Here is an 18,627-nt window from a genome sequence, read left to right on the forward strand (position 1 = left end):
AATTTCTAAATTCAGGTCAGATGGTGGGCATAAACCTCTTTCCATTAGAGTCAATGTTGAAACTGTGAGTAAATCTAGCAGAAACTAAATTGTTGCTTCAGACTGGTGGTTTTTGAATAGTGGGTAAAACCTGCAAATTTGTTGAATTCCATGGAAACTCTATTTGTGTTTTTGTTTGTTTGTTTGTTTGTTTTGTGTGTGTGTGTGTGTGTGTTTTTTTTTTAAATCTAAATTCCTAAGTTATGACAACAGAATAAAAAATTACTAACGTATACTAAATATAATCACCGCTTAGGGATAGCTGGATGTGGAGTTTCTGGGATGTGAAAAAGTCAGCGGTGATCAAGACAAATCTAAATCTAGTCAAGCTCTAGATTACAGATCTCTAGTTATCCACAAACCCATTTGTTTGCTCATATTCATGACAAAGCAATTTGAGAATTTGTTAGAGAACACAGAGCATGTGGCGTAAATGATTGTCACGGAGGCACCCCGTAGGTTAATTTAAGGGACAACAAGGTCCAAAACAACTTTTATTAAACCGGTGAGAAACAGGGTTTTAGCACTCCAAAAGTGACTTAAATAAAGGTTTGGATATCAGTTGAGGAAAATTATTTGAGGCAGCAACTAATACAACAGGCGGTCCACAGTGTGCAGGCACGTGGCTTCACCCAAAACAATGCCGGAGCCGTCCATGAGTCCCGGAGGAATACACACTTGCCTAAACACGGTGCAGGATTATTTTTAAAGAGATACACCCACTTGTAGCGAGTGCAGGAAGTGTACACTCGTGATTCCGAGAGGGTAAATTTATAATACACCCGCAATCCTGCAAGATTTAATTTACTTACACGTGCAAGTGTGCACAGAATCCTACACGTGCTTACGTGGAAGCACGGGAGGAAAATACACTCGTGATTGTGCGAGGGGCTCTCGGCGGCCGCTCGTGATTGTGCGAGGAAATAATTTATACACGTGCTCGTATTGGGCATGGAAAGTTACGCGTGCAAGTGTGCACGGAAGGAAAATACACTCACGATTGTGCGAGGATTAATTTTACACGCGCTCATATGGAGCACGGAAAGTTATACATGCATATGTGCACGAAAAGTATAAATATACTCACAATCCTGCTAGAAGTTTTACTTACACACGTGGCGGCAAGGCAAGAGGAGTCCCCATCCCGGGGAGGGGGGCTCTTGGCGGCAGCATCTTGCTCGTGCTCCGAGAGACCCGCGGCAATGGGCCGAGTCTCGATGAGAGTCCCGTTTTTATACTAGCTGATCAGATCTGACTGTAGGCATTCTGGGAGCTTCTCTGCACCCCTACACTGTCTGTGGGTGCCCCTGAAGACTCCAAACATCTCTTCCTCGGGGAAAACTCCTACCCTATGCTGTTAAAAAGATGGAGATGCAAAAGAAAGTGCAAGAATATCTCCAGGACAGCTCCATTGTATACTCTGCCTCTAAAGCTGTTGGAAACCCATCTTCTCATCCTGTAGACATGGCTTTGTACATTTGGGAAGACTGCTGGGGTCAACTGCTTACTGCACCCTAAAAGGATTGTTTCTAGGCAGGAAACCTCCTAAAAGTAGCAGAAAGAGAAGGAAAATTCTGGGGTCACTGAAAGGTATACTGCTATGGGTGCTGAAAGGACAGAAAACTTTTTTTTCCTGCAGTTGTTTCCTGGTCTTGGTGTTGATATGCCTTCCTCAGCAACTCATTGAGCCATGAGGCTTTTAGAGTTCCTCTTCTTGCTCACTGAAAGTGTAGGTTTAAACTCCATTGCATTGCCTGTGATGAGCACATGTAATTACAATTAGAGTTGACAATTTGGTGTAACAAATTTATTTCCCTATTCCTTTGATTTGGCTGGTGTGTTTTCACCTTTTTGTTTGTTCGTTTGTTTGTTTTTGTTGCTTGTTTGTTTGTTCATTTTCCTCTAGAAAGAGAGCATTCAGGCTGCAGTGGGAATGAAGACCTAGAGTTCTTCCTTTGATGTTGAACACTAACAGATTTCTACTCTGGATGTAGAATACACTTTGAAACATCCTGTGATGCTGTCTTTTTGAATCATACAAATTAGTTTGTTATAGAAGAGCACTACAACATAATTTATCCAATAACTTTCAAAAGTCTAACAGTTGTACACTAAGCTTATAATGGCTTTTTGTTTATGGCTATTTCCGTTCTTTACACTATTAAGTATCATATTTTCCAAAATGTCATGTCTGGTTCATCTTGTTCTGGTATTCTATACAGTGAGATGATTAAGCAATCAGTTGTTTTTACAAACCACTTTCAGTCCTGTCTGACATGATTATTCACTTTAGCAAAAGTCTACCTGATGATTTACTAGGCTGTAAGAGAAAAATATTTGGAGACAGCACAAGAAATCTCTTACTAAATTGGAAGGTAAACTGTGCAAACATGGAAACTAGAGGAGATATTTGAGTTTCTCATGTGAGATGCAGTTATCTTCAAAAAGATGCCAATAACCTACATGGCATATCTGGCATGGCCAGCTACAATAACGGAATGTCAGTAGATGTAAACACCGTCTCGACATTTCTGTTTGTATTGGAAATCTCTCCTAATGTGTGGTCAACTCCAGTTTATTCAGTATTATTTGAAGTAGCACAAATAACATATTCTGTTGAGTATAACACCTGAAATAGGTGTAGCTCTTCAAAACTGGAAACATTGCAGTGAATGTATTCTGTTGAATGTTCTGAGATAAAACTAGGAAAAGGCATTTCTTTTGTGATAAAGCAAGGTTACTTCATATCACCAAGTTACTCTCATAAGATCCTTCTGTCCAGGGAAATCCATTCTATGGACTGATACAGCATAGACCGATACAACTTGAACAGCTGCTCTTAAAAGGATATGTAGACTTAGCACTCAATGGTAGCAAGTAATAATCATATATAAAAAGGTTCAATCTGACAAAATAATGCCTAGCAACCAGCTGTGGACAAACCCTCTTGATCATTTTTCCTTATACTTTTGCCATGAACTTAAAGTGATATTAATATTTCCTGAGGCTAGGCTAGGAGTCATCTCTAACAAATCAATGAGAGAAATCCTAAGCTTTTGTAGTTTTATGCTGAAATTGCATGACTAGGCCATACTTAGTATTCAACATCATGCAGGAAAAGCTCTATAGCACTCTTAAGTTGCACATCTTTCTTCCTAGTCAAGTTCAGAGATCATTAGTCAGTCAAAGGAAGTCACTGGGATATTATCCTGGGGAGATGCATATGCGATACTGTCCTTGACCAACAATCAGTCCTGGCAGTCAAGTCAGCTGCATTGTCATAGCAAGGTTGCATTGTTCAGATAAAGTGGACTCCTGAGCTCATTCAGTCTCATTTCACATGTTTCTGGGCAACTAGCAGATAAAGGTATATGCAGCCCCTGAAATATTTGTCATAGGGTCATTTTCCCCTGTGTTTTAATATGCAGTGTGCTGCATAAGGGGAGGAACACTCAGCTGCTAATGTAAAATATTTAACATAATAAAAATGATCTGTAAAATAATCCCACACATATCATCAAGTCTCCCAGACTTCCTCTTTCCACTCATCAGTCTGGGTATGACATTGTTGCCCAATCTTGGTCCCCTTTCTCACTGGATCCGTTCCAAGAAGCACTTCTCACTTCTGGGATATAAGTGTACATATCGAATAGTCCAAACACTGTCTGAGGATGAAACTTAGGCTCTCATGAGTCTTCTTGGCTTCTCACATGGTTGCCACCCATACAGAACTTACACTGGACAAAGAACCTACTCTGAACACTTTGCAGAGTAGACAAGGAAGGGAAGCAGCTTGTAGATCTCACAGCCTGACATTTTGTGCAGAGAAGAGAAACGTAGGTGCAATCTCTGCAATCATGTGGTCTGTTTGTTCAGTGGAGCTCGTACAGACCCTTCTTGTCTGCTTAGTTTGACTCAGCAAGAAGTTATGCAAAGACATGATTTTTCTTTTTTTTTTTTCTTATGATACTGGCTTCTCACTTCCAAATAGATGTTGAAGAAACAAGTATTAATTTTTGGCATACTAATTGCTAATACTTGCTGTATACCTCAACTTAATGGGATGACCATAGCTGTGAAGTGTGTAAATCAGTATATACATTAATTACACTATAAACATACTTTGTTCGTGAGTATAAGCTGAGATCAGTAAATGTGACAAAATAAAAAACTAAAAAAAAAATAAATTTTAGAAATCAAACTTTGGGCAGCAGCTAGTGTTATTTTAACAATGCAAGGGATCTGGTACAAATCTGTTTTGGTTTGTCTTCGTATGACTTCCTGCTGATCTAATTGAATGTAGAACTTCAAGGTGAAACAACAGACATGCAGTCACTTTTACATTTGCACTTACCACCTTTAAATTCTTTCATGACCATGCTAAAGAGTGAAAAATTTGAGAAGCATTGTTTTAGATGATAAATACGTAGCCTCCAATATAGCTGCCCTTGCTCCCAATATTATTCTTAAAAGAAAGAACATTGAAAAGAAAGAGGAAATACAGTACACACTATTGCCAGCTGCAATTATTAGAGAACTCTTTTTCAGGGTGTCTAGCCAACTATAGACTTTTTTTTGAAGATACTTTGATATCTTTAATAAAGCTATAGATATATACATTGAAATTTCAACAAGACTACACAGTTCAAAAGATTAATCAGAACAAATTTATTGTTTGGCTAACAAGACAACAATTTGGATATTTTTGCACATTTATTTCACTATAATATCTGTTTTTGCTTAGTACTTTTCTTTTACTCTTAGCAGAATAGCTAAGTCCCCTTGTTTGTACACCTCACAGAAAATATTTACTTATAGAAATGTTTTTCTGTTTAGAATTGCTTTAGTGATTCTTTGAGCAGATAATTTTTGCTTTTAAAATCTTTTGGCCATCATCTTCCAGCATTTTCACTATATCATGAAGTACTAGGAAGGAATCACATAAAGTACTTTAGAACAATCCTACAGTTCTGTACTGAATTCTGCAATCTCTGCTTTTATGGAGCCTTCCATTTCACCCCTCAATAGGGCACGACTGCTTTATGTTCTCAGAAGTCAATTGTAAAAGAACCTGACTTCATAAAATTGAAAATAAATAAAATAAATAAATAAATAAATAAATAAATAAAAATAAATAAAGACAGGAGAATGAAAATACGTATCTACAGCTGTCTGTTCAATGAGTAAAAATGGATAGTTTCACTAATTATCGTTAGGAAATATGGTTTCTATGTATTGTGACTGCTTTGTGCATATATACACTAAAAAATGAGGTTTTTGTATTCACAAACAACAAAAACTGGTTTACATCAAACTTGCTAAGGTATAGTACGAACAAATAATTCCTTCATTTCTCATTTGTGCAAGCAAAGAAAACAAAATATCTTAAAAGTTAAGCATGATCAGGTCTCGTATCTGCACAATTTTGTGGTTCATATTTCCTTCATCTTGACTCCTGGCCATATGGTAATTTCTCATATTCTTTACTGTATATACTGTACTTCAGATATTAAAATAAGCTGTGAAATTAAGCATGTTCTAGTCCAGATGTGCTAAGGAACATACAAGCTAAATCTTCCATTTTTTAAAAGAGATTTTGAAACATCTGCTGACTTTAATAATTTGACTTCTGAGAGTGAGATACCTGTTATTTCTATCAGTACAAGCAAAATGTTTGATGTTGATGGTGTAAGAAATGTCCAAATGAACTTTATATGAAAAGCTAAAGAAATTTATGAATAAACTATGAGAAGTTTACTTACAAATTGGTGCATTTGTAAAAAACACTTTTCTGTAGAAATTAAAATTACTTTTAAAAGCCTCATGGAATATGTTTTTGAAGACAAGTTAAAAACTTTCGATAACTGTGGATTTTTTTATTCAAAATTTGCTCTTTTTAAATAGATTTTCTTGTTGCTAGTAATTAATTTGAACTTTATGCATTTTTGTCTGTTTCTGTTATTTCCTATCTGCTTTTCTCTTACAGAAATCGCTCAAGTAATAGAATTTTAAACAATTTCACTCTCTGTGCAAGTGACTTTAAACTAAAGAGTGCATGCACAGACATACACATAGGTGGGTAAATATATTTCTGTGTGGATATGCCACAGTTGGACAACCACACAAGATGTTGCATTTTGATTGCAAACAAAGTGATTTACTTACTTTTTGAAGAGTTAATGCAGTTAACCTATAATCCTTTTTTTAAAAAAAATATTTTTATGTTTTTGTTTTTGTTTTTTGTAAGCTTTTTGAGCAACCAGGTGCCCTAACATTACAATTTTTGTCTTGTTTTTGTGTTTAAATTCCATGCTTGCCAGCTGCTTAGAAAAGCCCGACTTGTTACATCTTAACAGTGAGACTAAAAATAAATTAATGTCTCAAGGTTTCCATGGGCTAGGTGTAGAATAGATCTTAGAGCCAGCATTCAAAACCTTTAGAGGCTCCCTTGAATACGTAGTGAATTAATTTGAAACCAGTCCTAAATATTACAGATTTCTCTAGAATGGATCTGTAAGCTTCCATGACTGAAAGCAATTCCACCAAAACAAGTCTGCATAGTGACAGAGATTTTCTAACCCCTGCTATTACCTTAGATTTGTCTTTCGACTGTTTCAATATTAGCCAATTCTGGTGTTTAGTTATTACAGAATCACTAAATGACTGGCCTTAAAAGTGACTTTTGGGTGTCATTTTGTCTAACCCCCTGTCCAAGAAGGGTCATCTAGAGTGACTTGCTAGGACCATGTCTAGACAGTTTTTAAATATTGAAAATCTCCCAGGATAGAGACTCTACAACCTCTCTGGGCAACTGTTGCCAGTAGTTGTTCACTCTCACAGTGGAAAAGTGTTTCCTGATGTTGACTGGTAACATCATGTGTTTTAGTGAGTGCCCATTGCTTCTTGTTCTGTCACTGGGTACTACTGAAAAGAACCTGGCTCCATTCTCTTTGAACCCACCATTCAGGTGTTTATATACACCAGTAGAACTTCCTCTGACCCTTATCTTCTCCAGGCTGAACAGTTCCAACCCTCTCAGCCTTTTCTCACATAAAAGATGCTTCAATCCCTTAATCAGCTTCATGACCCTTTGCTGAACTGTCTCCAGTAGCTCCATATTGCTTTTTTACTGGGGAGCCCAGAACTGCACATGGCACTCCAGGTGTGGCCTCATCAGTGCTGAGTAGAGGGGAAGGATCACTGGCAACAGTCCTCCTTATGTAGCCCAGGATGCTGATGGATTTATATGCTGCAGGGAAACATTATTGGCTCAATTTCAACTTGGTCTCCACCAAGACCCCCAAATGTTTTTCTGGACAGCTGCTTTCCAGCTGGGTGGACCCAGCGTATATTGGTGCATAGGGTTGTTCCTCCTCAGGAACATGGCTTCACCAAGGGGAAGTCGTGCTTGACCAACCTCATTGACTTTTATGAGGACATAACAAGATGGATGGATGATGGCAGAGTGGTGGATGTGGTCTACCTTGACTTCAGTAAAGCATTTGACACAGTCTCCCACAGCATCCTTACAGCTAAACTGAGGGAGTACGGTCTGGATGACTGAGTAGTGAGGTGGACTGCAAATTGGCTGAAGGAAAGAAGCCAGAGAGGTGTGGTCAATGGGACAGAGTCTAGTTGAAGGCCTGTATCTAGTGGAGTGCCTCAGGGGTCAGTACTAGGGCCTATATTATATATTCATCAGTGATCTGGACGAGGGAATAGAGTGTAGTATCAGCAAGTTTGCTGATGACACCAAGCTGGGAGGAGTGGCTGACACGCCAGAAGGCTGTGCTGCCATCCAGCAAGACCTGGACAGGCTGGAGAGTTGGGTGGGGAAAAATTTAATGAAATATGACAAGGGAAAGTGTAGAGTATTGCATCTGGGTAGGAACAACTTCAGGTTCCAGTATAAGTTGGGGAATGACCTATTAGAGAGCAGCATAGAGGAATGGGACCTGGGGGTCCTGGTAGACAGCAGGATGACCATGAGCCAGCACTGTGCCCTTGTGGCCAGGAAGGCCAATGGCATCCTGGGGTGTATTAGAAGGGGGGTGGTTAATAGGTCGAGAGAGGTTCTCCATGCCCTCTGCTCTGCCCTGGTGAGGCCATATCTGGAGTTCTGGGCCCCTTGGTTCAAGAAGGACAGGGAACTGCTGGAGAGAGTCCAGCACAGGGAAACAAAGATGAGTAAGGGAGTGGAGCATCTCCCTTATGAGGAAAGGCTGAGGGAGCTGGGGCTCTTTAGCTTGGAAAAGAGGAGCCTGAGAGGTGACCTCATTAATGTTTACAAATATGTAAAGGGTGAGTGTCACGAGGATGGAGCCAGGCTCTTCTTGGTGACAACCAACAGTAGGACAAGGGGTAATGGGTTCAAACTGGAACACAAGAGGTTCCACTTAAATTTGAGAAGAAACTTCTTCTCAGTAAGGGTAACAGAACATTGGAACAGACTGCCCAGGAGGGTTGTGGAGTCTCCTACTCTGGAGACATTCAAAACCTGCCTGGACACCTTCCTGTGCAACCTCATTTAGGTGTTCCTGCTCCGGCAGGGGGATTGGACTAAATGTCTTTTGAGGTCCCTTCCAATCCCCACCATTCTATGATTCTGTGATTCTGTGAGATGAGGATAATTTCATTTTCCCATTCTTGAACTTTATAAAGTTTCTGTCAGTCCATTTCACCAGCCTGTTGAGGTCCCCCTCGACGGTAGCATGACCCTCTGGTGCATCAGCTGCTCCACACTGTTTTGTGTTATCAGCAGACTTGCTGAAGGTACACTCTGCCACATAATTTTGATAATCAATGAAGATGTTAACCAGGATCTGAGCCAGTAGGGACAGCTTGGGTACAGCACTCATTACTGGTTTCCAACCAAGTGGGCTGCTTATCATCACCATCATGGGCCTGGTCATTCAGCCAGTTTCCAACCCACCAGACTGTCTGTTCATCAATGTCGTTTTCTTACTGGTTAAGGAAATCTACAGATTATCATAATTTTCTCCTTGGGCCGCTATAAAGTTTCTCATTCTTCTTGTTTGCCAGCAACTCTAAATAATGTGACAGATTTTTCCATCTAATAATAAATTGCAAATGTAATTCTGTACTTCACAGAGACTTTACAGAAAAGCTTATAGTAATAAACATCTTTTATTTGTGGAATAAGATGAAATATATCACCAAAGGAAATTTTCAGATAACCTTTTTTTCTGTTGTTTTTTGTTGGTTTTAAAAGAGAAATTCAGTGCTTCAGGAATGAGCCACAGAACTTCTTTTGGATTCAACATCTTACATTTACATAAGCTTTACACATCTTCACATGTCTGTGAAAATTCTTGGTTTCTTCTTTACGTACTTGCTTTCTCCTTCACAGAGATCCCCATCAGAAAAAAAAAAAAAATTGCATTGCCTCAAGGCCTATTACTTCCTGTTTTTCTCTCTCATTATAGGTGATCAATCTTATTTTTTCACAGCAAAATTATCCTGTCTGGAGAGGTTTTCCTAATAGGAACATGATTTTCATCAGGACTATCAGTCTATCAGAAGATCTAGCCAGACAGGGTTTAGATATCATTAAAAGGGTTCTGACTCAGCCAGACTGATAATAACAATTTGATTGAATTACAGAAGAGCTGCTAAAGTATAATCTGTTTAATACTAGGCTATTTAAAAGACAAATATTCTCTGGGTAAATATGCTTAAACATGGTTGTATTTTCAGCATCTCTGATAATACCTTATTTACAGATTGTTGTTTCTATTATAATAATGTTGGTATACTTTTAACATTCAATCAAGTGTATCACCTCAGATGTTGTAGATTTCATTTCACTATCACTCTTGAGATGTTGAAAGGTTGTAAAAAGATCATTTTTCAAAACTGAGCAAGGTCTATCATATTTCTAGAATTATAACAGATTGTGCACTTTTAAGTGGTTTTGTTCTAACTATATTGTTAATAAATGAGAACCTTCTTTCAGAATTGGGGGTCAAATTGCATTGTCTAGATTACAGTTCAGCCTGGATTCTTGCTGCTAGGACTCCTTTGTATAAAAAATCCTTCGTAAGGGAGAAATCCTGTCTGGACCTGTTTGTCCTTCTTTCCTCCTCTGCACTTTGCTATTGTAGTGGAGTTTTTCAATAGATCAGAGTGACCCTTACAAACTCGGCAAAAGGAAGAAACGTAATGGTTACACTAGACCCGCTTTAGATTTTAATTTGAACCAATAGTCAAAGTAAGCTTCCTTTAAGTATCTTGCTTTTAGCACTAGATATCAACATCTGAGTACATTAACTGAAATATTTAATTACATTTAGTGTTGTTGGTTATCACATGTATCTACTGATCTCTAAAACTACATAACAGTTAGTGCTAATTGTCTACTCAATTATATTTATGTCCTCTTAAGTTCATGAGCATTTATTCACAATTTATATTGTACAACTGTAAAAGATAACTGGGAAGAAAAGCAGCCTGGTTATAGAGGGACAGTTTAAAAAAAATTATTTTACAACTACAGGTTTCGAAGTCAACACATTCTCACTGTTCGAGTTAAAATGGCTAATCTTGCTTACAGAGCACTCGACTTTTTCAGAGTATCATTTGGTTATTATTCTTACTGTTCTGGCTTGACTAAGACTAGAGGGGAGCAGCAGTTCTCATGGTGGGTCACTTTTTTTTTTTTTAAATTCGATACATTTCCTACTTCCAAACACTCTCTTCACTGTTTTATTTCTAGCCTTTTCTACATCAACCCAATCCTGAAGCAATAAGATTAGTTCCATAAGTGGACTGCATGACTCAAACTCTGGCTTGTTTTTCCCCTTATACAATCCTTTTGAGGCCTAGACATTATGCTTGTAGCTCAGGAGAAGCTTAATGCAGAGTGTTTGTGTAGCAATTTCTATCATTGTTTTCAGAAGACCTGAAAACAGAAAAACAGTTTTCTCCAGAAAAACAATAAAGTGGATTCCTTTCTTGCCCTCTTTTTTTTCTTCTCCTGAAAGTGAGAAAAAATGTGCAAAACCTTCATTTTAGTGCAAATGAAAAAAAAAAAAAAAACCACACAAAAACAAACAAACAAACAAACAAAAAAACACAAAAACCAACAGATAAAACCAGTATACTCTGAAGGGATAATCTTCTCTTGAAACACTTTTCCCTCTTTCACATTTCTGGTTTTGGACAGCAACTTTAAGCAGGGCCAAATTTTGTGAAATTATGGTTTGTCTGTGCATAGCCATCTACTGAAGCATAAGCCAAAGAATAAACTAATTTCATCTATCTGTTATACCTGTATACAGATAAAAGCACAATACAAAGCATCTGAAACAGTAAATATCATATTTATCTGATCAAAAATAGCACACGTATTAGACTTTACCTTGTTAGCATACTGAATTCCGTGGTAAATCCTTACGGTATTTATTCCAGGAAGATCAAATGGATGCTCCTTACAAAGTGTTTCCTCTTTGTCAGTAGGGATCGCAGAGTATTCATAAACACAGAATGAAGTTTAGATTTCACTAGTTGAGTGTTATAATCATAGTGCAAAATGCATAATAGGCAAAAGGATTCTGAGTGGATCTGTAAATATATCCTCTTTCATTCATTAGACTGATGTATTAAAATATCATGTTGTTAGCAGTGAGATGTTCTTGCTTGCTAGTGTATGCAGAAATATTTTTGAAGTCACTCTTCTGAAAGAGAGAGACCGAGAAGATCAGAATTTCATAACAGAAAAACAAAGGAACTTGGTATGATAGTACCAATAATTTATGCATTAATTATTAACGTGTTTCCACAGTTTTGAAATATTTCTCATTTCCAAGAAAAATATATATGTAATCATATATATAATATCTATAGGATCACATTACTGAAGTGCATTGTCAAATTTTAGCACATTGACATTACAGCCAATCTATTGAACAAAACTAATTTTCTCTCTCTCAATTTTTAAGATCCGGATTTTAAGGACCTTGGCGTTTTGAAACCATTGCCAGGTTGGTATGTTGTGGGGTTTGGTTTGTTTGGTTGGTTGTTTTTTTAACTTGGAGGCCATTGCACTCTGCTGTAGAAAACATTTTTGTTTGCTGTTCAGGTTTCATTTTTTCTGGTATTTTGTTATTCAGTTTGTGAGTTTGAGATGGGAGGACCTGAAGGAATTGTGGAATCTGTACAAATTGTCAAAGAAGGAAAAGCTTCTGAAACTGAAGCAGTAGACTGCAAATGGTACATCCGAGCACCACCTCGATCCAAGGTCAGTCCTTCATCCACTGCTGATTTGCCATTTAATTTAAGGCATTGACTTTTCTAATATGTTTTGCATTTCTTAGTACAGTCAGATCTTGTTTAATAACTTTACAGCTTGAACTTCTAAAATATTTTTTTCTTTCTGCTGTGGAAGAGTAATTTGTCACCTTAGCCAAAATAGCCTTCTTTCTCTATAAATAATTATGTGGGCAGAGTTAACATGCTTTCTGTGCCATTAGTAATTTTCTTAAATTCATCTTTAATTTTGCTCATATTTTTAAGGAACCAATGTGTTTTCTCCAGCAAGAGGTAATCTTACGGCTTTAATTTTCAATATCTTTCAAATACCTAATATAGATACTACTAAGGGAATATTGCTGGCTCCCTAAGGTCATCATTGTTTCTCATCTGAGAACTGTGAAAATAGAGCCAAGGCAAATTCACGTTCCTCTTCTTGAGACCTTTAATTCCTTTGGTTTAAAGACACAGAAAAAAAAAGTGTTCTCATTTCTCTCCCACCAGAGTCAGCAAGTCATGCCTTTGCAACAAACAGGAGAAGGCTGCAAGGAATTTAATAATTCTTTTTTTTGGATTCTCTTTGGGTTCCTCTATTATCTTAACTTGTCAGTTATTATATGGATCAGTTGTTGCTGGCTACACAACCATTTCTCATCTCTTTGCAATTGAAACAGCATTGTGCCTTCCACCTACTTTCATTCACTGTGTTAAAGACAACTCCACATTATACTTTTTCTACCTGCCTTCTATTAGACAAGAAAGGTTTTACAAGGTATCCACTAAACTCTGATATCTTTAAACAGATAAGGGGTTTTTGTTTTGTGTTTTTGTTTTTGTGCAATCTCAGAGCAGACTGTACTGAACATATCTAACTGTTCCAGCATTTGGTATTGAATAAGCAGGAAAAAGGGTTTCCAGAAGAGAAAAAAAGCCATTAGTATTAGCATTTTTCTGTTGTGAAAGTTTAGAAGAGGAGTTGAAAACCTGGCTCCTAAAGACTACAAATACAGTTAAATTATTTCCGAGATGTATTTAAAAAAAAAAAAAGGATGAATTCAATATTCATAGAGGTTTTCAATTAAGTAAATTAACTTCCCACTTTGTTACCTTAAGTAGCCACAGATGTGAAATGACTGGACTGCAGAATGATTATTGCCTATGCTACACACTTGGGTACTACTAGAAAGAAAACAGGTAAACACAAAATTAAAATTGTGCTTATTAGAATCGGCACAAATAAATAAGCTAATAAAATCATCCTATAGTCTTAATTTCAGTTTATGCTTGATTGGTAAATATTTATTGTGATATTCTCACTTGATCTAACTGTAAAGTTCTATATGATTCAAAGTCCTGCTAGAAATCCCATATATACTTACCTGTGGGATTTATCCACACTTCAGTCCTGAAGTAGAAATACAAATTGTATTGCTACATAACCATAAACACATTGTGTAACAGAAGAATGACACACTGTCACTGTTAACAGAGGATTGAAGATTGTTCAGTTTTTCATGAGCTTCTACACCTGCATTTAGTTTTATTACATTTCAAAAAATACGTACCCGCTGAAGAACATCTGGAAGGGAGAACAATGAGAGAATTCTATAAAATTTGAGGAAAGACTGAAAGTTATCTAATGTAATCTAGAATATTTTTTGAAGGAGCATGATAATACACAATAAAAGCCTTTCAAAAAGAGAAAGGAATACTCTGATGTCCATGTCTACAGGGTAAGTCATGGTCCTGCACTCCAAAAGAAAGATTCAAGTTAGATATTAGGGAAGCAAATTTCAAACAACAGGGAGGGGGATTATGAATGATTAGTTAAGGAAGTTTTCAAGACTAAATTCATCTTAGAGTGGTAAGTCCAATTTAGCGCTTGAACTTTCTTACTGTGTTTTTCACCTATGTGTGTGTATATATATATATATATATATGTATATATATACACACACATGTATTCATACACACACACAAACATACACACATACATATGGTTATGGTATCGCCGTACTGGAACAGTTGAAAAATTGTCAGATATAAGGCAGGAATTAGTGGATACAAATTTTAAAACCCTTGTATGAAGAAAGATTTATGGTATGATTGTCTATGGACCTAATTCAACTGAACTGGGTTTCATTGTCATAGAATAGAATCTCAGAATCATTTTGGTTGGAAGAGACCCTCAGGATCACCAAGCCCAACAATAACCTAACCTAACTCTAGCACTAAACCATGTTCCTAAGAACCACCACTTCCCTGGGCAGCCTGTTCCAATGCCTGACAACCCTTTCCATGAAGAAATTTTTCCTAATATACAGTTTAATCCTCCTCTGGCAAAACTAGAGGCCATTTCCTCTTGTCCTATCACTTGTTACTTGGGAGAAGAGACCAACACCCTCCATGCTGCAACCTCCTTTCAGGTAGTTGTAGACAGCAACAATGTCTCCCCTCAGCCTTCTTTTCTCCAGGCGAAACAACCCCAGTTCTCTTAACCACTCATCATCAGACTTGTGCTCCAGGCCCCTCACCAGCTTCATCACCCTCCTCTGCACTCTCTCTAATACCTCAATGCCTTTCTTACAATGAATGGCCCAAAACCGAACACAGTATTCAAGGTAGGGCCTCATCAGTGCTGAGTACAATGGCACAATGACTTGTCTAGTCCTGCTGACCACAGTATTCCTCATATAAGCCAGGATGCTGTTGGCCTTTTAGGCCACCTGGGCACACTGCTGGCTCATATTCAGCCAACTGTCAATCAAAACCCCCAGATCCTTTTCTGCCATGCAGCTTTTCAGCCACTCTTCCCCGAGCCTGTAGCACTGCCTGGGGTTATTGTGACCCAAGTGCAGGACCCAGCACTTGGCCTTGTTAAACCTCATTACAATTGGCCTCAGCCTTCCAGCAGATTAACACTCCTGCCCAATTTGGTGTCATCTGCAAACTTACTAAAGGTGCACTCAATCCTCTCATCCAGATCATTGATAAAGAGATTAAACAGAACTGTCTCCAGTACTGACCCCTGGGGAACACCACTTGTGACTAGTCACCAGGTGGATTTGGCTCCATTCACAACTTTTCAGGCCTGGCCATTCGACCAGTTCTTTATCCACCAAAGAGTACACCTATCCAGGCCATGAGCTTCCAGCTTCTCCGGGAGAATGCTGTAGGAAATAGTGTCAAAGGCCTTACTGAAGTCTAAGTACACAACATCCACAACCTTTCCCTTGTCCACTAGATTGATCACTTTGTCATAGAAGATCAGATTGGACCTGTCTTTCATAAGCACATTTTGACTGGGCCTGATTGCTGTCCGTATTTTACAGTCAGCTTCCTTTGTGCATATCTAACCTTGAATTGATGACATATTCAGTACAATAATTCAGTTACATCATTCTAATTTATGGCATCTTGCACCCACGAAAGCAGGCTTTCCTGCTAAGAACAGTAAGAACCCAGCAAACGTCTCTAAATCCACATGTTCCTGTACTCTGGGCTGCACAGTTTGTTACTGGGAACTATGCCTAAAAGGCCAGAGTTTCTCAGACAGAGTTTGGGTTAGGTCTTTACACCTTTAGTTTCTTAATTAATCTGTGCCAGAATGTGGGCTGCTTTCAATTTCATTTGGCTTAAACTCATACAATCTAAACTGTCTGCAGAAGCAAGATGCAAGTCCTTTCCTTGGTTTGCAATTCTAGATTCAAGCCAAGTCTGAGCTCAATATATGAGCAATGAGATCAGTCAGGAAGTATGAGCTTGAGATCTGTAAACCTGAGCTTCAGACTGACAGCCTTGGGGTAACATTGCTTCTATCCTCAGCAAGCTGGAATGGGACAGAGAACAGCAAATCTCTTCCACACACTTGAAACACAGCTATCACTGATTACCTTATAGAACCAAAAGTAAAACACTGAAAATGCATGCAGAACTGAAACTCTCCAGAAGTGCAGAAGACAGGATAAAGCAGTTTAAAGACAACTTCAATCTATATGCAGACCTGAATGCTTAAATTTCATAGAAACTAGTTGCAAAGTGTGTGTTTATTGTAGTTGTTTGAAGTCAGTTCCTTCTGGGTAGTTAGCTGTGAATCTAGAGTTCAGAAATACTGATGGGTTCTGAACTTCATGTATGAGCAGGCTTCAAACAATAGAGACCAAAATGGAAAATGAAGTAAAGACCCAAAGACCAAACATACCAGCCTACCCAAAACAGTAAAGAGCTGGAGAAATGTCCCTATCCCAAAATTATTCACCATAGACCAAAGCACAGAGGAACTGGATAAGATTATTGCATTGGGATTTGAAAGATTTCAGCTATATAATTTGCTACAGGAGTAGATAAGAATCCTCTACTTATGATCAGAAAACAAGAAAATTAAAAGAATGATAGTATTTTGTCACTTTCTCTTCAGGGTGAAATGTTAGTGGAAAATATCAATGACAAGCATTTTTCTGTTTTGGATGTGTCAGCAGGGTTTGACAAGTCCCTCCCAGGGATACAGGATGAATGTTTGTGCTCATGTAGTGCTCCCTTTAGTGGGTAACTTTCCCAGGAAGGCGCCATTGTATTATGCTTTTTCTTTGAGAGGTTTTGTAGGGTAAAAAAAAAGACAGCAGAATTTGTTGGCAAAAGCAATAAAACCTTTAAAAAGGTGATGTTCTGATGCTTGGAAAAAACAGAAGGCAGAGCTTATAATCAGAAGCTCTGGTTAGCTCAGGAATGAACATCCAGACAACAGATAGAGGGGCATTAATTTGAATCCCGTCCAGTGGAAGTTATCTGTTCAGGAGGAATGAACAAGTAGTACATTTAAACTGAGCAAATAGTCTAGACACATCACAAGAAATAAAATCAAGTTTTAAGCTACTTAGGCAAAGCGATGCCTAATTTTCCTACCCTGCCTGATCATGCTAGTGGGCAAAGAAGATACCTTTACAGGTTATAAGATGCAAGACTTAATAAAAAGCTTAAGAGAATTAAAAGATTAATTAACAAGTATCTACTTATTATTCCAATGTCTTTAAACCTGAACTGTTTATAAGCAGTGATTTTTGTTCCCAGCAGAGCTGTTGGGGAGCAGTGGGAGAGCAATGTGTAGTCCACGGGGTAGGGGGCGGGGTGACCACAGGGCCAGGTTGTGGCTGACAAGGAGAACCAGCCAGGCCCAGCCACAGTAGTCAGGGTGCTGTGGTGGTTGGGCTCACCCATGGCAATGGGACCAGCAATAGCTTGAGCTGGGCAGCAGTTCATCAGCATGAGGCCAGGGAAGGGAGCCTTGAGGCTGAGCATGGTCCAAAAGCACAAGTGTGACTAGCACACTTGCCTAGTTACACAGGATAGGTACTGCTGCCTGGTAGAGGTTCTAAATCACTTACCATGGTTTTCATGGTGGAGCTTTGTCACATCATGATCACATATCTGATCAGAGAGATGATGCTTCCAGTTCCAGGTGCTTGACTTTCAAATTGAAGGTAGTTTGGAGAAAGAATGGGCTGTTGTGCACACATTTCCTAGACAGTTAGGAAGAAACGTGGTGAAACAAATTGCAAAAAAAACTCCTCACTTTTAAGTTACCATGAATCTGTTCCATTCAGGTATAGAAATATAACCAACCTCAGCATTCTCAAACCAAATAATTGTTAGGAAATGCAATTAAAGAAAAGCTACTGAGGAAGGTGATTAAACATCTACCAAAGAAAACAGCAGAATCAGGATGTGATATACAGTTTTCAGTGTTAAAAAGCAAAAGAGCACCAAGGAGCTGTAAAGCTTTTCAGTTAAGAGCATTTTGCCGCTGTACAAGAGAAAAACGAGGTTGACTTGACAGTTAGAATGAATGTCAGTTATTGGGGACTTGCAAAAGTCTGAAGAAACAAACAGGACAGAGCAAAGAAATCTGAAGAGCTTCACTTGTTCAGGAAAATGTTATTTTGATGTCTGAGCCTGGCTGTGAATCACAGGGTGTTAGAAGAAGAATCGTATAAGGTTGTTATCCTTGAGAGACAGTATTCTCCAAACCCCATCAGAGAGGAAAATATGATGTATGGAGTTTTCTGTCTGCACAGCATGGTCTTGGACTGGCAAAAGGAGGCACAAAAAATGTAAAACAAAAACAAAACAAATAAACAAATGAACCAACGAAACAACAACAACAAAAAAAACAACCCACAGAGCATGTACGGTTTTTGGGCTGAAGTAATGTTGATTTTATAAAACAAGTTTAGGATCCGCGCAACAGGAGAGGCTACTTTTGAAGACAAATTCAACTTTATTAGTAAGATGTTTTTTAGGCTGGTATGCTTGTTGCTTTTC

At 38.3% G+C, this 18,627-nt stretch overlaps 1 protein-coding gene across 7 annotated transcripts in view; it reads left to right on the top strand.

Annotated features, from left to right (window-relative positions):
* NETO1 (neuropilin and tolloid like 1) overlaps positions 1 to 18,627 on the top strand; it is a 71,972-nt gene that overhangs the window by 29,487 nt on the left and 23,858 nt on the right. For 6 of the 7 annotated variants that reach the window (XR_010470410.1, XM_065053027.1, XM_021291413.2 and 3 more), the window contains 2 exons: positions 12,000 to 12,041; positions 12,171 to 12,298. Coding sequence is in view for 6 of the 7 variants with exons in the window: in XM_065053027.1 (XP_064909099.1) it covers positions 12,000 to 12,041; positions 12,171 to 12,298 (170 nt within the window). In the remaining variant the exon portion in view is untranslated. The remainder of the gene's footprint in view (positions 1 to 11,999; positions 12,042 to 12,170; positions 12,299 to 18,627) is intronic. The other variant, XM_021291414.2, reaches the window with a different exon arrangement.

The sequence above is a fragment of the Columba livia genome, chromosome 2, assembly GCF_036013475.1.
Source record: "Columba livia isolate bColLiv1 breed racing homer chromosome 2, bColLiv1.pat.W.v2, whole genome shotgun sequence".
Lineage (NCBI taxonomy): Eukaryota > Metazoa > Chordata > Aves > Columbiformes > Columbidae > Columba > Columba livia.